The sequence below is a fragment of the Pelodiscus sinensis genome, chromosome 24 (assembly GCF_049634645.1).
Source record: "Pelodiscus sinensis isolate JC-2024 chromosome 24, ASM4963464v1, whole genome shotgun sequence".
NCBI classification, from domain to species: Eukaryota; Metazoa; Chordata; order Testudines; family Trionychidae; genus Pelodiscus; species Pelodiscus sinensis.
Window position 1 is genome coordinate 9,791,993 of NC_134734.1, and position 20,572 is coordinate 9,812,564.

The following is a 20,572-nucleotide window of genomic DNA, read 5'->3' on the forward strand; positions in this document are numbered from 1 at the left end:
GTGGCAGGACTATGGGGAAAGGCATCAGGTAGCGAGGAGAACCTGTACTGGGAAATCAGAGAGTGAGGTAAGTCCTGGGTGGGGTGCTGGGCAGCTGTGGTGGGGCTGTAGGAAAGAGTGCTGGAATTATAGCCCTTTACATTTGTGTTAGCAAAGTTGTTGGGGAGGTTAGGGGTATACCTGGCACAGTGAGCTGTGTGGCACAGCACAGGCCCCATACACCGGCCACTGATCTGCTCCCTTCCAAATCATGAGCAATCTAGGGGGAAGTTGTAGGAGGGAGCAGTACTCATCCCATGGTTATTAGAGAATGTGACTCTTCCTCGAACATGTGGGCTATGTCTAGACTGGAATGATTTTCCGCAAATGCTTTTAACGGAAAAGTTTTCCGTTAGAAGCATTTGCGGAAAAGAGCATCTAGATTGGCACAGATGCTTTTCTGCAAAAGCACTTTTTGCAGAAAAGCGTCCGTGCCAATCTAGGCGCACTTTTGTGCAAAAAAGCCCCGATCGCCATTTTCACAATCGGGGCTTTTTTGTGCAAAACAAATCTGTATAGTCACTTAACCCTGGTCTGCACCAGAAAAAGGCAATTTTAAGTCATGGTACCAGATATGTGTAACCAGCCTAGTTTAACAGTCTCCCCCCTTTCTGGTGACACAAACACAGACACAGCTGAGGTGGCTGAATGGTGGTTTATCAATTAGGGGGCTCTAAGAACCCTCCATTCCACCCCATAATGCAACTTCACCTCCCCCCAACCTTACAATGGAAAAGCAGCTTAAATAAAACTTTTAAAAAAGTAACAGGTGGGGAAGGAGTGCTAAACCTGCCCCCCCAAGGTTCCCCCACGAGGAAATTCACATTTCAACAACACCAATAGGTAATAAATAAGGAGGGATGGTTGGGTGAGGGGACAGTAGGGCTGATTTTGGGGGCTACTGGCACCACAGGAGCAGTGCTTACTGCACAGGAAAGGGGTGTAGGACAGTGGTTGCAGAAGGTGGGAGGGGGATGGAGGCAAGGTAACCTGGCCAACCTTTCCCCTCCACTATGGTGTGGAAAAAACAGGGAGTCCCCTGCCTCCCTCCCCCAAGCCAGAGAGGGGGCAGGCTAGAACCACCACTAAGTGCTACAATTCAACATCCCTCCTCCTCAAAGCAGGGGGCTTGCCAAACGGGGGAACAAAGAGGGAGTTAAAAGAACAAATTCCCCCAACTCCCCCCGGCTACTCCAACTCTCCCACACCCCAATAACTGAATCTAGCACTTCCTTGAAATATTCATTGGGAAACTTTCCCTCCGAATGAGAGTCCCCCCCTTGGGAGGCAAGATCAGGGCCCCCCAGCCATGGAAGGTGACTCCCCATCATAGCAATCTGTGCCAGGGGTACTTACTCTCCCTAAGCTATTTAAGTGTGGAAGGGTAGAGATCTCCCCCACAGAGGTAGGTCCTCCCTAAGAAATTAAGTCTTTTGTGGTGCAATATATTCCCCCCCCCAAAATCTCCCACCATGCTGTAAGTCCCCCCCAAGTCTGCCCCCTCTTAGCTTTTTCTATGTGCAAAATACAGCTCTGGGCACCAGAGGGAGCTGTGTGTATGGGGGGAGGGGCTTCCCCCCAGATTTAAAACAGTGTCAGACTCTGTATCTTGTCCAAATTCTCCCCCCTTAGGCTAGGCCATAGGGGGGGTGGAAGAGTGCAGACGTGTGTGTGGGGGTGATACACACTGAAGATAACCCCCCCTACCCAAGAAAGGCAAGTTCCTCTGGTGATTATCCCCAGCTGAGCACAGGGAGAGCATGCTGCAGAGAGACAACCCCCCAAAAAACCAATCTTCCTTCTGGAATCGGGATGGAGGGGGTCATACTGCTGAAAGCCCCTCCCAGCATCCAGTGCCCCCTGCTGGTCCAGGGTGGGAGAAAGATGTGCGCTGCAGATCTGCTGCTCCCCATGCCTCCAGCCACTGGGGGGGGTTACGGTCCATTGGAGGGTGGTGGTAGATTTCCCCCTGGCTGGCTGTGGGGAGGGTCACTCCACACGCACAAGCAGGCCATAGAGCACGGTGGCGCCTTTCTCCTTGGTGACCCACTCTATCTCAGCCATGCTGAAACGAGGGTCCGGGGGCTCAGGGGCACCAGCTGATGGGGGGCCTGGCTTGTAGGAGCCAGGGCGCACACACACTTGGAAGGCCACCTGTGCCCCATGTTGCCGCTGTGACTTGGGGTCCCGGAATCTGCAGGGAGAAGAGGAGACACAGTGGGTCAAAGATTCACAGACTATTTCTAGTCCCACTATCCCCCGCCAGTGGCAACTGGGACTCTCTGCTCCTCCCTTACACCCACTGGCCTCTAGAGGTGGGACTCTGATCTCCCTCCCTCACCCCTGCTAGCTTCCCTTAACCGGGGCCAAGACTCACTGCTCTCAAGTGTCTTGCTCCCTCCTGCAGCAACTGAGACTCACTGCTCCACCCGAGGCCCACTGCTCCCCAGTGGCAGGCAGGACTCACTGTCCCCCTTAGCCCCACTAGTCCTGAGTGGCAGATGAGACTCATTGCTTTCCTCTCCCCTAGCCCAAATGCTCCCCAGTGGCTGGCAAGACTCACTGTCATTCCCCCCCCACCCCTGCCAACCCCACTAGAGTGGCAGGCTGGACTCACTGCTTTCCTCCTCCCTAGCCCCGCTGCTCCCTGATGGCTGGTGGCACTCACTGCACTTTGGTGGCGAAGGCCTCCAGGCCAGCGTAGCGCAGGGTGGGCGAAAGCAGGATGCACTGGGGCTCAGCCCCATGGCCTGGGGAACTGTTCTCTGCCTCATGGTATCCTCCACCCTGGGGGTCCACCTTGGCAGGCCGGCAGCTCAGGATGGACGCACTGCCTGGGACAGGGGACAGCCGTGAGCCAGGCCCCATCCCTAAGCGCAGGCCCCATCTTTAAGCACTGCTCCCTCCCCAGTAGGAGTTTGGGTCCTGGAACCCCATAATGGGACTGGTCATGCTTCATGCATGTGACCCTCTGGAAGAGGAGTAGGGTGCAGCTGGGAACCAGGACTCTTGGGTTCTCTCCCCTGCTCTGGGAAGGGAGTGGTAGTTGGTGGGTCAGAGTGGGCGGGAGGTGGGGGGGGGCATGGGCTGGGAGCTAGGATGCATAAGTTCCATCCCCTGGTCTGGGCAGGGCATAATGTGCTCTGTGCTGGGTCCCTCCTACCTGCCCCCAGTTCCCCTTGGTCCAGCATCCTCCGGACAGCACCGACACTTGTGCCGTGATAAGCCATGTGCCACTTCTTACAGGTGCTGGCGACCTCCAGCTGGGGGTTTACCCTGCCGAGGTGGGAGGGTGTCAGAGCCAGTGTCCCCCCCTCCCCATTCCAGTCCAATCCCAGCAAGAGCCCCTCTTCCCAGCCTCCCCCTCCCAACAATAGTGAACCAGATCCCCCTCTCTCCAGGCTGATACCTGAGGTTGAAGCGACACCAACCAAAAGGCAGGGCATAGTCCCGGGGGGGCTCCCCCCGTTTATAATAGGCCTCATCGCCCCGCAGCTTGTGGCACGACTCACAGTAGCAGAGGCTGAATTTGGGATCTTCTGCGAAGTAGTCATCTGGGAAAGAAGGGGATGGGAGTCAGGCATGGGGGGAGGAATTTAACTGAGGCAGCAATGCTGCATGAGTCTAAAGAAAGCCTGAGGCATCGAGTGTTAATGCTGAATGAACCCTACTGATGGCAACAGTCCATTTCAGTCACCAATGTGGTTCACTCTGAAGCAGATTTAGAAGGCCCCTGGGGCCAAGGGAGAGGGTCCCAACTTACCTGGAAGCAGCAGGAGATCCTTGAAGCGGGCACAAAGCGCGTGGTACTCACAGGTCTTCATAGTGTTCATGTCCACGGGTGGAGTCCAACACACACTTTCCTTAATGCCTGCAACAGAAAGGGAGGGGTAGCCAACCAGCCAGTCCCTTCCCACATGTACTAGAACAGTAGTACCCTTGGTAGTCCGCGATGGCACTGCAGGGGGTCTGTGGAAAGTTTAAAAATAAGGCTTGGACCCACCATAGGGGGCCTGATCCTTATTTTGCTTTTTCTCCTCCCTCAGAGAGGGGGGCCTGTGAAATGTTAATAGATTAGAAAGGAGTCTGTATGTTCAAAACGGTTGGGAAGCACTGTCCTAGAGACAGAGGCTACGTCTAGACTGCAAGCTTCTTTCAGAAGCTTTTCTGGAAGACATCTTCCAAAAAAACTTCTTCTGAAAGACAGCGTCCACATTGCTTTTTCGATGCGCTTTGGCAATCTGCTTTTTTGACCGATAGTGTCCACACTGAATGGACACTATTTTGCATGTAAGCTGAGATTGCTATGGACGAATGGCCATCAGGGCACTGGTGCTTTTCCTCTTTTCTCTTCTCTTGAAAGAATGCCCTCTTCCCCATCTACACACGCCTTTTTCCCGAAAGAGCTCTTGCAGAAAAAGGCTTCTTTCTTGTAGAAAGAGGTTTACCAATGTCGGAAAAACCCCCTCTCCTTTTGATATTTTTTTCCAAAGGATGCGATTGCAGTGTGGATGTAAATGAAGGTTTTTTTTTTTTTTTTTTTAAACAGCTGTTTTTCTGGAAAAACTCTGTAATGTAGACAGCCCAAGTAGGGAGGGCCTAGCCCCGGATCCCACCCATCCACCCGGGCAGATCCCCCTCTAACCCATCAAAGAGCGGAGCAGTTCCATCACTTACCATCCACCATGTCGGCTTTCTCCATGTCCCCCTGGCTATGCAGATCTGTGCTCTCCCCTCCCAGAGCTGGAGTATCATTTGTTACTATGGTAACCTGGGGGCCACAAATGCATTGGTTGGGGGGAGCTGGGAGCCAGCACACCTGGTTCAATCCAGGCTCAGGAAAGAGAGTGCCAAGCGAGAGCTGGTGGATTACCACACGGGGCTGGGAGCCAAGATGCCTGGGTTCTCTCCCCAACTCTGGGAGGGGAGTGGGAGCTAGTGGTTAGAGCGGGAGGGGGGCACGCTCTGGGTTCCGCCCTGCTGGGAGTGGGGCTCACCTGCTCGCACTGCCCATAGAGGTCGACAAGCATGTAGCAGGGTGTGGGGATGTCCTGGGCAGCCACCCCCTGGTCCATCCCGTTGACATAGAGGTGCAAGCAGCTGCTCAAGTCCAGCAGGAGCCCCAGCACTGTCCCCTCAGGGCACGTGTCCAAGTTGGGCCCATAGTTTTCACAGATCTGGGGGTGATGGGCACAGGGTCCATGGTGAGCTCCAGAAATCCCCCCCCCCCCCACTGTAGAAGTCCAACAGCGCCCCTTCCCCATCTCCCAGACCAGCCAGTCCCTGCCCGGTGGGAGCCAGGGCCCCCTAGAGGGGATAAGCCCCCTACCCTGTTCCCATCCTCCTGAGTCAGCCAGTCCCCACTCTGAAGCCGGATGGGAGCTGGCACCCCTTAGAGGACACAAGTTCTAGGAACTGCCCCACCTTGAGTGAGTTATGGAAGACAGAGTCACGCTGCAGTAGCCAGGCAGAGCGCTTGAGGGAGCAGGCTGTGGCAGGGAAATTGAGGCGCTCAGGTGAGGTGCCGATGACGCCCAGGGACAGAGACGATGTCCACTGGGGGTTCAGGAAGTTGATCTGAACCTGGGAAGGAAGACAAGTGGGAAAGCTTGGAAATAATGTCTGACACCACTAACACCCACCTCCCACAGGGCAGTGACTGATACCAACCCTGACAACAGTTACAAGGGTTAGACATTTATACTGCTATGACATCTATCCCTAGCCTGACAGCAGCGGCGCCTACCACAACAGCAGAAGAGTCCTCTGCCCTCCCCCAAATTAGATCATATCCTTCCCTGACAAGAAGCAGCAGGCCCTTTTGCCCACCACCCTGATTTGTGGGGATGTGATGTTATGAGGAAGGGGGGGCCACTGTGCTTCCTGCCAGCTCACAACATCACATCTTCCCAAAACATGAGGTAGGAGACACTATGCCTTTCCACCACACAATATCACATACTCCCCCAAGAGGAAGGAGCCTACCTGGAAGAGCTGGCCTGGGGGCAAGGGCTGAGCGATGACCACGATGCCCTGGTTGTAACTGGCCACACGGGTGGCCGTCAGGTTGCTATTGGATAGAAGGATGTTCTTGCCGTGGTTCTCCAGGAACTCCATGGCAGCCAGCGGCACGGGGGCCTCATGCTCACACTGTAGCAGAGGGAAGAGGAGTCATTCTCCAACACCCCCACCCCTAGAGGAGACAGTCCATGTACCTCATTCTCTTCCCTGCCGCTCCAGGCAGCCCCCACACTGGGGCCAGATGGGAGCTGACACCCACCAAAGGAAAACATTTCCCATCCTCCAGCACTCACAGGTGCGGGCTCTTCCTCCTCTTCTTCCTCACTGCATGTCTCGGAGGTGACTGAGGGTGGCTTGGTGCCATCTGACTCCTCCAGCACCGTGGAGCTGACAATGGAGACGGCAGTGACGCGGCCATACAAATCCAGCACCACGTAGACGTTCTGAGGACATAGAACGGGACGGAGGGTGGGGGCGCCTGGTGGGTCAGAGTGGGAAGGAGGGCTGGGACCCAGCACTCCTGGGTTTTCTCCCTAGCTCTGGGGGGGAACAGGTGGCTGGGTTCCAACCTTCTCTCTGATTAGTAGGGCCTCACTTGCAACCTCCCTCAAGTTTCTCTCTGTTCAGTTTTGGGTTGGATTCCCCCCCGCCCCACTTGAACAGCTTGACCCCCGCCCCAGTATTTGTGGGGAGCAACCCCTTCCCCTCTTGGCCAACCCAGCCCATCTTCATCACTGCCAGCCCTTCTCTGCACTCGGGCTAGGAGAAATCCCTCATTTTGATCACGGCGCTAGTTCTGGTCCCCCAATAGGTTTCTCAGATGTCCTGTCCCAGTGAAGCCATGGGAAATGCCCCTGGAGCTGTCTCCTATGGCACAGTGGCTTCCTGTGACATCACAGCATGCGTCCCTCAGACAGGAAGAGGCAGGCCCTATCCTCCCATGACACCACATCACAACCTCTCTGAGACAGGAAGAAGCTGCCCTGCACCCATGACGTCACAAACACCCTCCCACGGAGCTACCTTTGAGGCTCAGGAAGGGGCAAGGCTCTGCCTATATCCTTGTCTCATGTGGGCTCTGCCCCCCCAACGCAGCTGCAGGGATGAGGCCCAAGCAAGGGGCTGTGGGCATTACCTTGGCCACGCCGGTAGCAGCAGGCCCCATGTCCTCGCCATCAACCAGGATGTGCATGGTGTCGTCCACACAGTGCTTCACCCCGACACGGTTTCCCACCTACCATTAGGAGTGCCTGGGTTAGTGACAGGTCCACCCATGGGCCTCCAGCCCCACATCCTTTGTCCATCCAACTCCCCCTGCCCACTCCGCCAGGCCTCTGGCATGACTCACCCCAAGCCTCTCCAGAGAGCAGCCGTAGTTCTGCTTTTGCAGGAGGCCATTGCGCCGCACCTCAGAGCCAGTCACCACCCATGTGGCCTTAGACTGCAGCTCCAGCAGGGAGGCCGGCAGCCCCGTGGCCGCATAGGGCACCTCAGAGGGCAACAGCGTGGTCAGCCCCAAGCAGAAGGAGCCTGACCACTTCTCATCCAGCTCCTCGATTTTCACCTATGTGGGGGGGAGGGGGCATAAGCATGGGTCAGAGGTCACCAAGTAATGGGAGAGGGTGAACATGAGTGCCACCCCTGCACCAGATTAAGGCTGGACTACAGAGCGCCCCCTACTGTCCCCAGGGGGAAGGTACCGGGTGTACCAGCCACTTCGGCCTGGTGGCGGGGCAGCCATCATTCAGAGAATGGGCTCCATCTACTCAATGTGCAGCAGCAGTGAGAAAAGCAAACAAAAAATTGGAAATGGTAAAGAAAAGGATAATGAATAAGACACACACCCACATCTTGAATACTGCATACAGATGTGGTGGCCTCATCTCAAAAAAAAGGTATCTTAGCATTGGAAAACCCTCAGAAAAAAGCAACAAACAGGATGAGAGGGTCTGGAATGGCTGCCGAATGGAGGAGAGATTAGTAAAACTTTACAGCTTGGAAAAGAGTTGACTAAGGGAAGGATGTGACTAAGGTCTAGAATATCACGACTGGTGTGGAGAACATAAATAAGGAAAACTTATTTACTCCTTCACACTACAGAAGAATTAGGGATGACCAAGTGAAATTGATAGGTAACAGGTTTAAAACCAACAAACGGAAGTATTTCTTCATACAACACTCAGGCAACCTGTGGAACTCCTTGCCAGAGGATATGTCCATCAATTACTATTAGCCAAGACAGGCAGGGATGGTGTCCCAGCCTCTATTTCTCAGAAGCTGGAAATTGGCAACAGGGGCTGGATCACTTGATTCCTTGTCTTTGGAACAACCTGGCATTGTTCAGAGTTGGAAGACAGGATCCTGGGCTAGATGGACCTTTGGTCTGACCCAGCATGGCTGGTGTTACATTCTTATTGATAGTCCTGCCCCCAGCCCATGCAGGAGGGACTCACCTCAAAGACCTCATCAGTCTTCAGCTCCTTCATGCTGAAGATGATGCCATGGCAGTAGCCCGCCAGGCGCACAGCCCGACAACCATCGTCCTGGAAGGCCACGTTCTTCCCACAGCTGTTGTGGAAGCGGTGAGCCACGCCTGGCACTGGAGAGGGATGGGTAGAGGGAAGGAGGAGGAGGAGAGATGAGGCCATCTATAGTTAGGGCAGGGTGGGTCGGGGGCTGCTGACCCACAGGAAAAAAAAAAAAATCAGTCGGGGGCTGCACACAAGTGAGAAGCAGAAAAAACCAAAACCCCAAACCCTCACTGACTTGACCCCGACTAAGAAGGAGAAAGACACTCTCCACATTCCCCTTGCACACCAGAGCTTGGGGGGCCCAGGCTAGTAGATTTTGTGTGCTCGAGCCCAACGGTGAGGCAGCAGGGGAGCTGAGTGCCAGTGCAGGTTCCCCAATGCTGGGGGAGGCCCTGAGCCTCAGGGGCTGGATCCAGGCAAGCCGGGAGCTGCATCCAGCCCCTGGGCCTGAGGTCCCCCCTCTTGAGTTAGGGGATGTTGTGTCGTGGGAAGTGGGGCTCAGCAGGGGGTGCTCTCCCATGGCGGGCAGGACTACCCCCTGGGCTGTGCTCAGGGGATGCTGTGGGGTAAGGAGCATGGTGGTGGGGGGAGGGGGTTTCACCTGGTGAGTGGATGGGGAAGGATTTCTCGGTGATGTTGCTGGTCGACAGGCTGTTGTCCATGGGGCCTGTGGCGCTGGTGATGGACACCTGGACGCACTGACCATAGAGATCCACCACGGCATACACCTCTGTGCGAGGCCACGGGGATGGGAGAGGAAGGAGAAAGGGTTAACTAGGTAGCAGCCAGCACAGCACCCAGCTAGGCTCTTATCTCCCTACAATCAGCACAATGAGTCCTTCCATCCCAGCCCCCCTCCTTGCTCAGACCTATGGCTCTATCTAGCCCACATATTCTCTCACTGGATCACTGAAAGGGGTCCATCCAGCCCTCCCTGCCCACAGACCAATGGGCCCCTTCAGGGGTGAGGTGGAGAATACACTGGGGTTGGATTGGCCCAAAGGGACCAGTGCTGGGGCAGGAGGAGAAGACTCACCCTTGCCAGAGGGCAGGCCAGAGCAGGCCACGCCCTGGTCCACGCCGTTAATGAAGTAGTGAAGGTCCCCCTTGGCTGTGCGCATCATGCCAATGCGGGAGCCTGTGGTCAGCGAGTCCAGGTCACAGCCATAGTTGTTGCGCATGGTATTGCCGTCCTGCATGATGGCTGTGCCACTGGGGGGTGGGGGAGAGAGCCCCTGGGAGTCAGACTCTCTCTACCAGGAAACTCAAGCCATGCTCCTCCTACCTCCCACTGTATCCCAAGTCCCCAGACCCTGAGGCACAGTGCTGCCTCCCACCTCCAGCCCCAAGACACAACTCTGCCTCTCCTGTGGATGAGGGGATGAGACAGGCAGCCAAGGCCTCCCCATCCTCCCTACAACCCTCTCGCTCACCTGAGCATCCAGGTGTCATAGTCGATGTCTGTCATGGTGTTGGGGAATTCCAGGTCTTCAGGCCGGATGGCCGTGACCCCTGCAAGAGAGAGTCCCAGTGGTGTGGGGTGGGAAGGAACCTGGGTAGAACTCCCCACCTCACACTGACCCTAGACCAGCCATCCCACCTGTTATGTAATACCCCCGCCCAGGTCTGTTTGCCAGGCTCTACCGTCTGGGATTCGATTCATGATGTTCTGTATCCCCTGACCCTTTTTGCTCCCACAAGCCCCTGGCTGCTTAGCCAGGGTTGGTTTTTCCTTCTGAAGAAGAACTGGTCTTCAGTGAACTCAGCCTGGTGAGTTCACAGTAATATGTTGCTGTGGATTTGAATTCTGACCACTCCCCCAAAGTGCCGGTGACCCCTTCGGCTTGGGGGCAGCTGCAAATTCAATAAATACTCTCATCACTCCATTAGCCAGGTGAGTTGTGAAAGTATCAAAGTCCGAACGCAGGGCAGCCCCCATGGGACCCCACTTGCTCTGAGCTAGTGTTTTACCAGGACTCAATACGATTTAGCCAGTGCCGAGATGCAGCCACCTCTGACGCTGCTTCAACTACCTTTCCACCTTGGCACCAGGTGAGGGGTCCCAGTGTAACCAGCTGCCTCTGGTTGGGGAGACCCAGGAACTCCCTGTATAGCCCCCCTGCCCCTGGTTCTTACCTGCCTCTATAGAGCCAGACCAGCGATCCACCATCTTCTGAATGACAATCTCAAAGAGTTCTCCATCTCGGAGCGCCCTACATGGGGGGAGTGGAGACCAATGAGCCCCGTTGGGGCAGGAATCCCGCTCAGGGCCGGGGTTGGGACGCAATGGAGCCGGCCTGGGGTTGGGAGTGGGGAGACGGGGGAAGCTGGCGTGGAGTAGGGGAATGGGGGGGGGGTGGAACGTGCCCGTCTCTGCCACACACACCGACCGGTTGGAGACGACAATGGCATCGTTGAACTCGCTGCGGCAGTTCTGGCGCAGGGCTGTGCGCCCGCCGTTGGTGATCACTGCGTTGCTGCCGTGCAGCTGGTGGAAACGCAAGTCGCTCACTGAGGCCACGGACGAAGGGCTGCTGGGCGACACCTGGTTGTTGCCTTCTGATAGATCATCGGGCAGTGGAAGCAGATCTGGAGGCGGCAAGGAGGTGGGGTATTCTCAGTGTGCATGAGTGCCCCTACCACATCCAAGCCCTCCCCCTCCCGGCCCAGCCCTCACTTGGCCTGGCCCAATCTATTCCCCCCTCTCCTCCACTATATACCAACCACCACCGAGAACCATCCGCCCCCAGGCTCACCCGTGTCGTCGAGGATCGTGGCCTGTGCTGCCTGCCCATACAGATCCACCACAGCATACACATTGGGGGGCACGTTCCAGGCGGCTGGCCCCTGTGCCACCCCGTTGACGAAGAAGTGCAGCGTGCCATCCTCCTTGCGCACCACGCCCACAGTGTCACCCGCCTGGGGGGGCGGACAGAGGGGGTAAAGAGCACCGTGGGGCAGAAGGCAGGCTTCCCCTTACGGTACCCCCAACCCACCTTGAGCCGGTCCAGGTTGTGCCCGTATTCATCCAGAATGGTGGTGCCATTGTGCATTACCCCATTGCCTGTCATCATCCAGGTGCCTAGAGCGAGAGGAGATGGGGATTACCAGCTCACCATTAACCCATGGAACTGCCTGCCAGTGTGCAGGTTGGCAAAGAACCCAGACAGTAGCTTGGGAAACCATCTGCTTTGAGGTGCGGCCACTAGTCCCCAGTGGACAAATAAGCTGAGAAACTACCTGCCACAGGACACACTACATGCTACTCCAGCCAGCAATTAACCTGGGGAACTACCCACCCCACAACTGCCAGCCCCGTGGGCCACTTGGAGGCATCTAGGGAGCCATGTCTCCCTAGCAGAGAGCTGGTCAAAAGCTGGAGAAGGGCTGAGCTTGGGGGCAAAGCAAGCCACCAGTTGTTCTTCTCCCTCCCACCCCCATGGTGCACCCAGGCACTGACCTGAGCGCAGGTTGGTCATGGTGGAGGGCAGCTGCAGGTAGGTGGGGTTGTGGGTGGTCACCCCGATCTCAATGGAGCCTGCCCACTTGTCCACCATCTTGTCAATCCGCACCTGGAAGACCTCGTTGTTGCGCAGGGCACGATTGCTGAGGACAACTCCATGGTTAAAATCGTCCGTGGCACTGGGGAAGAGATGGGCTAGCTCAGACATGAGCCACCGACCCCTGCACTCCTCCATGCTGAGATACAGCCACCTCTGGGGCGAGGCGGTTGGTTACATAGGGACCCCTCACCCAGCGCTGAGATGCAGCCACTTCTGGGGAGGTGCGGTTGGTTATACAGGGACCCTTTGCTTATGGGGCAGCAGATCTGCTGACCCTCAAAGATTCGGCTCTGTGGGGGTTGAGGGCTGATCCACGGGATGTGAATTCTCTCTGATCCCAAAAGCCACCATCGCATTGTGGCTGGAGACCCTGGCAGAGGCAGCACAGGCACTCACTGTGGGCGCAGGGCCGTGCGCCCCTCATTGATGATGGCTGCCTTCTGTCCGCAGTTGGCATGGAAGAGCAACCGCTCTGGGTCAGGTTCGCCCACCCCGCTGGCCTCCAGGGCACGGCGCCCCACATCTGGGGAGAGTGCCCTCATGATGGCGTTGTTGCGCCGCAGCCGGTCACTGTGGTTGTGGTTGTGCACAATGGTGACCTTCACTGCCATACCGTAGAGATCCACCACGCCATACACCACTTGCGGGGTGAGAGTGGTAGCCACACCTGTGCACAGGAAGGGTAGAATTACACACCATGCAGCCACTCTTGGGGCGGGGCAGCTGGTTACACAGGGCCTCTCGCCCAACACTGAGATGCAGCCACTTCTGGGGTGGGGCAGCTATAGGGAGCTCTCGCCTGGCGCTGAGATGCAGCCACCTCTGGGGCGAGGCAGCTGGTTATAACGGCACTGGAGTTCAGACTGCCCGCCAGGGGAGAGTGCCCTTTGCTGAGCCCTCCGCTCCACCCTCTACCTTGGTCGATGCCGTTGATATAGAAGTGCAAGGCGTTGTTGGATTTCCGCGTCAGGCCAATGTGATCTCCCTCCTGTGGAGACAGGAGGGCAACGTGAGTCCGTGAGGATGGGCAGTTAAAGGAGCAGTGGCATGGGACCCAATGAGGGAGTGAGGGCAGAGGGGGAGGGGAGCTTATGGGGATACTGAGGAGCAGCACAATTATAACAGGTTGGGGTAGGAGGTTGGGGCAGGGGAGAGCATTGTGGGAAAACAGGGCTGGCTTGATGGAGTTGGGGTTACAATGGGCCCAGTTATGGGGTCTGGGCTCCCCATCCACCCACAGGGGTTGGCTCTGAAGGCTCGGGGTACTGTGGCATTACTCATGGAGTTGGGGAAGCCCCTCACCCGCAGACAACTGGCTAGGAAGGGCTGGGAGCCTCTAGCCCTGCAGAGGGTAGCTACTGGGGGGCTGGCGACCTGGGGGTGGGGCTGGGGACCCCTCACTTGCAACTCGTCCAGGCTGAACTCGCAGTACTCCCGCCGTGTCCCTTTGCCGTTGGTCAGGATCCCACAGCCGCTCATCATGATCGTGCCTGAGGGAGTCAGAGCCTCCCATCAGCCAATCAGCCACAGGGACCCCCCACCCCAGGGATACCCTCTGGTGCCAAATGGGAGGCTGGCAGGCCACATCCTGCTTCGCCCCACATTCAACTCCATCTTCCCCTTTTCTCCCTAAATTTGGCCACAGCCACTCCCCCCCCCCACACTTCTCCCAAGCTGGGAAGAAAACCCAGGAGTCCCGGACAAAGTTCCCTCTCATTTTTTCCCCCGCTCATGTGTAATATTTTTTTATGTGCACCAAGGCATGTGCAGATGTGCACCACCATAGAAACACATGCTACCAGCTATGGGCGCTCTGCTAGTCAGCTGGGCAGCATTTGAATCTCTCGTGGGCAGCAACCCAAGCACAGAGCTTAGAGGGAACACTGGCAGGTTCCCAGCACCCCTGCTCCAACCCACCAGCCCCCACTTCCTTCTCAGAGCCAGGGAGAGAACCTATGACTCCTGACACCACCCCACTCAAGACAGGTACCAGAGCGCAGGTTGGTCATGGTGGCAGGGTATTCCAAGCTATTGGGGTTGTGGGTGGTCACCCCGATCTCGATGGAGCCTGACCACTTGTCTACCAGCTTGTCAATGCGAATCTATGGGGAGGAACAAGGAGCGGGGATCAGGAGCCAGCATGGCCTCCCCCTACCCCATGCCCACCAGCCAGCCCTCTGACCCCACCTCTCAGCTACAACCGGCTCCCACCCCTCCTACCACACACCCGTCCTGGTAACACAGACATGTGATGTAGATCCCCACCGCCAGTCAGCACGTGGAGCCCCTCCCCAAGACTAGACCCCCAGATTCATACCCTGGGATCCTAGTCCCCAGCCTCAGCTCTCCGTACACCTGGCCTGCCCCATCCCTCTCCCAGTGCTCCTGATATTCCCACCTCCAACATTTGGCACACTGTGCTGCCTACACCCCAGTTCCCCATTGCAGAGCCCAACCTCCGCCCATATCCCATCTCCTGAACCTTCATCCTGGTCCCACCCACACCTATACCATTCTGTTGCTCAGCAGCTGGGTTATGACCCTGCCCCAAACCTCCAAAGACCCCTTATCCCCATTCCCCCATCTCAAACCTCTCAGTGTCATGCAGTGGCTGGTTGCCAGGATAACACCCCAGCCCTTCCTCACTGCTCCTAGAACCCCTCCCATGCCCTCAGCTACAGCCCTGCAAATCCACGAATACCCACTTTATATCCGTGGGTATCCTCATCCAGGGATGTGGGTAACTGCGGCTCATCCTTGCAGATACAGATGCAGATACAAATTTTGTATCTAAAACATTGCAAATTTGCAAGTATCCACATTATATCAATGGCTCATTTTTGCAGATGCTAATTTTGTATCCACTCAGGACTCTACCCACAGCCCCAAGGACCCTGGCCCCACCCCGACCTCAAATATCTTGTTGTGCAGTGACCCTGCCCCAGTCCCCTGCCCCCCCACGGCCCTGCCCCGCACCTCAAACATCTCATTGTCCCGCAGTGGGCGGTTGGTCATGACCACGCCATTGTTGAACTCGTCCAGTGGCCGGCGCCGCTCGGCTGTCTTGTTGTTGTTGCTGAGTTTGATGAGGGTGCCGCACTTCTCATGGAAGAGCAGAGCGTCGTTGGAAGTGAGGGGGGCGCTGCCCCCACCTGGGGGGCCCTCGCCTGATGGGGGGCTACCCAGACTCACACTCAGCAGGCTGTCATTGTAGGCTGACAAGATGGCGTTGCTCACCACCTCCGACAGTTCCATGCTGGACAAGCCTGGGAGGGATGGACGGACAGACATACATGAGGAATGGGAATCAGGGATGGACAGAGAGATGGGAGGGGAACAGACCAATGGGGCAGGAGCAAAGCATAAACAAACAGGAGGGAGAGACAGCACAAGGGACAGACGGACAGATGCAGGGCGACAAATCATTGACAGACTCACAGGTGCATGTGTGTTGGGGGATGTGTTTGATGGACAGACCGATGCAGGGCAGGGGGGGCAGAGAGACAAGTAGCAAGGATGGACAGACAGATTGAGGGGAAGCAGGGACAGACACGCAAATGTGGAGGGGGGAGCAGGAAGCAGAGGCGCACAGACAGATGGGGGAACCATTAGGGGGGCAGAGTCAGATATGTGTGGGGCTGACACCCCACAAGCTCTCTGGGATCGGAGAGCTAAGCCAACACAGGGCCCCCATCCTGTTAGGAGGTGGATCCATGCCCCTGGGAGTCCAGGGACACGGCAGCTCTGGCCTGATTTTAAAGCCTGTACTGCCTCCTAACCTGATTATCACCCGTGCAGTTGGGCCCGGGGCAGACCACGTGGCCTCAGTGCCAGGCCGCTACATAACTCATGGGCATGGTGGCTCCACCCACTTTGGGTCACTCCTCCCACTTTGCCTAGCAACATGCTGGAAGCAAGGCTTTCTGGGTGACTTCCCAGGCAAACCTTTACAGGCCAGGCTGGCGAGTGGGCAGCTGCAGGGTCCTCAGTTTCCAGACAGCATACAGTGGGTGGCAGAGGCTCAAGGTCCAAGCCCAGAGCTTGCTGCACTCTTCACGAGTAGCATAGACAGACCTCACTGGGTCACTCACCGTTCTCAGACTCCAAGCTGTTGGGGAATTTATCCGGGCGGCTCTGGTTACGGGGCAGGGCCAGGGCTGGGAGGAAAAACACCAGAAGAGACATGAGACTAGGACCGCAGTGTTCTGCTCCTCAATCCCAACCCACAATCCCTGTTAGCCCAGCCCTGCCAATGCCCTTCACTCTCAACCCATAGACCCTGGCAGATGTCCCCTCATGCCAGGTGAGACTGGCCCAAGTGGGACAGGTTGGGGCTCTGGGTAACCACATCAAACCATGTTGTAACTTCCTTTTGTTTATGCTAACCAAGAACTTCTGAGGAGGCGCTCTAGACAGCTAATGGACCAACTGTACTGATGTTGCCGTCAGATTCAGAAGGTGGGGGTGCATTGCTCCCTTTGAGGGGTACAAATCCCTTTCAGGTGGCTTCACAACATGAAACCAGAGTGCTGACAGCTTTGAGTTTGGGCCACAGAAGCAGTAAAGCGACTTCCCTTTGACCGTTCCCCAGCACTGAACTATGGATCTGTAACAGCCCTGGACACGGTTCAACTCTACAGCAGAAAAGCCACACTGCTGGGTTCAACGGGGGCATGTTTAAGTAACCAGGCTGCCTCCAGGCTCAGAGCAGTCTCTGAAAAGGGGTAGAAGCCCAAGAAATGGTACCCAGGAACAGTGTTCCTTTCAACATTCCCTGTTCTTGGGCAAGCTGCATTTTCTTTTGCGTGGGTTGAAATTTCTTATGCTCCACATGAATATGGAGGGAGTGTGTGGATGTGCAACACACACATAGGGATGTAGTCGACTAGTCGCTTATCCAATAAGCATAAACATATCCGATGGTCGACTTAGTCCCATCCCCCTTGCTGCCTCTATCAGAAAGAGGCAGCAAGCGAGGGGAAGCAGGAGCCAGTGCTGGGGTTCCCCTCAGCACCATCTCTGCAGGGGTCAGGGGAGGGAAAGGAACAATGGGAAATGGTGAAGTGGGGACTCCGCTTCCACGCTTCTGCTGCAATTCTGCCTTTGAAATGTACAAGAGCTCCTGCGCTCCCTGCAAGGCTTCCTTTTAAAATGTACAAAAGCCCCACTGGGGCTCTTGAATATTTCAAAAGCACAGGGCCAGTGGGGGGGGGGTCCCCTGCTGGTCAGAGCAGGGCTTCCTGTTGAAGTGTTCAAAGACTGATGCACCACAGGGAATGTGGGGCCAGTGGGAGTCCCCCGCCACACCTGCGAGGCTTCCATTTTTGAACTGTAGCAAGAGCCTGGCAGGGCTCCTGCTATAGTTCAAAGGCAGAGGTGCCCTTATAGACTAATAGAATAGTCAATGGAAATCCCATCAACTATTCAATTAGTTACTTGATCTAAATTTAATATCTCTAAACACACATTTACATACATATATATAAGCAGTGTGCATGTGTGGAAGAAAATATATTCAAACAAGACACCTGTCTCTCGTTGCTGTGAGTTATCTATACCACAAAGGTGCTGTGCAAAGGTAGGGAATTAGCCTTCTTCCACTGGAGGAAGAGTAGAAGCCCCAGAACAAATTAACACATCACTTCAGGATTTGTAGACAGATGCATGTTTCAAAGAGCTTACAAATAAGGATTCATCCTACAAAACTTGCTACTTTGTGTCACAAGAGACAGAACTCTATCACATAGCAAAAATCTGGCCGTAATGCAACAATTTATCATGTATTAATTAGCAACACAGGATTTTTAAAAAGAATCATTAAATTCAGAGTTTTAGAGATCTACAATGCTTCAAACAAATCTGTTAAAAGAATCTTTTTCTTTCTTACCTTAAGCCATTAACACCCAAGTAAACTTTGTTTGAAATGTAATCATGCAAATGTCCTCCTGGCACACAAACCCCCCATACAGCCGGCTCTCCCCACCCCCAGCTTCTAACCCAGCCAGGGAGGATGGCAGCAAGTGAATCATGATACCCCAAACAGTCCTCCACCTCCACTTTATTGCACAGATGCCAGCATCCACCCACTCCCTCTTTCCCCCACCTCCCCCTTCCCAGCCTAGAAGGGTTGAAGAGACTGCTGGGTTTCTGCCTCCCCCTGCTCGGGCAGACAGGACTCTCCAAATTCCCCTCCCCTCTGTCTTCCCCCAAGCCAATTAATTACTCACTCACTCAGTCCTTCCTCCAGCCACTTATTCTGTCCTTATCTCGCCTGCTTATCTGCTCTGGGAGCTCTTCAGTTCAAGCAGCACAGCTCCTTTAACTGCTGCTTACAGTCACCCCACACCCCACTGGTCAGCTGAGCTCCCTGCCTGGGTGGGAGCTTTGAACCTCTGAGCAGGGGTCAGAAAATAGATGCGCAGTCGTGCAGCTTAGAGGAAACTTAGCACAGAAACTGTGCCAGACAGATAAACCCGCATTTCAGCCTATCAACTCCATAAGATTAACAAGACCCCACAGTGGTTGTGATGCTGATACCAAGTGGCAGATGGCATAAGGCATGTAGAAGAGTTCACAGGAATCCCTTGAATCTGATGTCTGTACAGAAGCCATCAAAAAGTAGAATGTGATGTTTCTACACACAGCAACATACTAGATGTACAGAGAGGTGATATTTACCGAGTTGTGTGTCTATACTGAAAATTATATTAAGAGTCTGGGTATTGGGAGCACCAGGCATGAAACAATAGACCTTACTCTTTGTTTATTCGGCCTCACAGTCCTCGTACATATTTCTATTTACATACAGCACCTCTGGCTAATCAAACCTAGGACACCGAAAAGCAGTGCTCCCTGTAAGCTGAGCATTTGGGCGGCCACCCAAGAGAATCAAATGCCACCCAGCTGATTAGCAGAGTGCCTACAGCTAGCAGCAGCCAGCAGCATGTGTTTCTACTGGTGGTGCAAATCCATACATGTCTCGGTGTATCTAACAAAATTTATTCTGCACACGGAAAAAATTAGAGGCAACAGTGCCAACAATAAAAGAGCATCTAGGAAGAGAAAAGCAGCATGGGGAAGTGTGCTGTTAAAGTAAATACAGTAGTATGGACAGAGATAGTATATGGTGACTCTGGGGCAGACAGAGAAGAAGTTCTCTACCTTCATCTCCTGCAGCTCCTTCCTCAGTCTCCTCTGGCTCACAGGGCACAACAGTGACCTGCGTACACTTGCCGTAGAGATCCACCACAGCCCAGACTCGGGGCGGGATGCCGGTGGCGGCCACACCGCAGTCCTGACCGTTTACCCAGAGGTGCAACTCCCCGTTGGCAGTGCGCTGGATGCCCACCCGGTCACCCTCACCCAGCTGATCCAAGTCCTGGCCATACTCCTCAAGGATGGAGCGCCCATCCCGCAGCACTGAGCAGCCAGAGATGACCCATGAGCCACCTTTCAGCCCTGTGGCACTGCTGGGGAAGTCCAAGTGGTCGGGGTCCAGGGCAGTCACCCCAATCTCAATGGAGCCGCTCCACGAGTTCACCTGAATGGTGGAGAGATGGAGAAAGTCAGCACCTGGCTTTCCGTGGGGAGCCCACAGCAGCCGGGTCCAGCCCCAACATGCCCCCTCCCGCTCGTCCACCGCCACCCAGATCGAGCCACTCTCAGCTCTTCCCCCTCCCCCGGCTCCAGCCCCCTGCACCTTGCGGTCGATGCGCACGGCGAAGACGCGACCCGGCCGCAGCGGCTCGCGGCTCAGCACCAGCCCGTGGTTGAACTCCTGACCCGGTTGGGACCGGGCGGCGCTGCGACCCCCTTGCGCCAGCGTCACCAGCTTCCCCGTACGCGGGTGCAACTCCGCGCCCGGGCCCGACATCCCGCCCACCGCGTTTTGCGGCAGCGCCGCGGCCGCTGCGCTTTACGGCCGTGTCGCTAATCCCCACGTCGTACCGCCACCACGCTTTACGGCATCGTCGCTGACGCTTACCGAGCGTCGCTGCGCTTTACAGTAGCGTCCCTCCTCAGCGAGACGTCCAACGCCGTACCGCTCTTCACAGAGTACCGCCGCGCTTTACGGCAGCGCCGCGACCCTTTTAAACGTTGCGACTAGTTTTTATGACAGTGGCGCTATTTCTCTGACGACCCCGTCACGCTTTACGGCACCCTCGCGAAATCTCCGTCGATGGGTACCGCCTTTTTTCACGACAGCGTTGAGATTTCTGTCAGAAGGTTGTACCGCGGTTTACAGCAGCTTTTCTCGTACACAGCGTCACTTCGCTTTACGGCACTGCGGCCTCGCTTTGCAACTGTGTGAATTTTTGCCCTGAGTCCCTGGGCTTCACGGCAAGGAATGAACGATCGGTTTGCTTTTGCGATGTGTGGCCGGTTCGCTTTACGGCAGTGCTGTGTGCGACGCACCGC

At 55.8% G+C, this 20,572-nt stretch overlaps 1 protein-coding gene across 4 annotated transcripts; it reads right to left on the reverse strand.

Moving 5' to 3' along the window:
• Positions 1-675: 675 nt before the first annotated feature.
• On the reverse strand, positions 676-20,086 carry NEURL4 (neuralized E3 ubiquitin protein ligase 4). 4 transcript variants are annotated; one of them, XM_075906941.1, is made up of 29 exons: positions 19,854-20,086; positions 19,316-19,694; positions 16,246-16,311; positions 15,131-15,420; positions 14,145-14,256; positions 13,556-13,644; positions 13,070-13,142; positions 12,551-12,821; positions 12,052-12,233; positions 11,588-11,673; positions 11,348-11,510; positions 10,982-11,180; positions 10,728-10,804; positions 10,025-10,103; positions 9,628-9,803; positions 9,193-9,321; positions 8,514-8,659; positions 7,409-7,624; positions 7,196-7,294; positions 6,354-6,503; positions 6,025-6,189; positions 5,464-5,622; positions 5,037-5,216; positions 4,717-4,810; positions 3,803-3,910; positions 3,449-3,593; positions 3,203-3,315; positions 2,708-2,873; positions 676-2,233 (listed from the first exon to the last, which is right to left on the reverse strand). In XM_075906941.1, exons 1-29 carry the CDS (start codon positions 20,025-20,027, stop codon positions 2,029-2,031), a joined length of 4,491 nt encoding a protein of 1,496 aa, XP_075763056.1. In that variant the 5' UTR covers positions 20,028-20,086; the 3' UTR covers positions 676-2,028. The 4 variants fall into 4 exon arrangements, 3 of the variants coding, with proteins under 3 accessions (XP_075763056.1, XP_075763055.1, XP_075763057.1); XM_075906940.1 differs by having other exon boundaries at positions 13,457-13,644; XR_012897392.1 differs by lacking the exon at positions 3,203-3,315 and having other exon boundaries at positions 2,094-2,233; positions 13,457-13,644.
• Positions 20,087-20,572: the final 486 nt, after the last annotated feature.

Bases quoted from the DNA above. Each gene is read 5' to 3' on its own strand.
- NEURL4 (XM_075906940.1), bottom strand. From the start codon at position 20,027: ATGTCGGGCCCGGGCGCGGAGTTGCACCCGCGTACGGGGAAGCTGGTG. The intron at 10,104-10,727 runs GTAAGAACCAGG...TCTCTCTTGCAG, and splicing joins GTCTGGCTCTATAGAGGCAG to GGGTCACGGCCATCCGGCCT. The intron at 2,874-3,202 runs GTAGGAGGGACC...CCCCTGTCCCAG, and splicing joins CCAAGGGGAACTGGGGGCAG to GCAGTGCGTCCATCCTGAGC.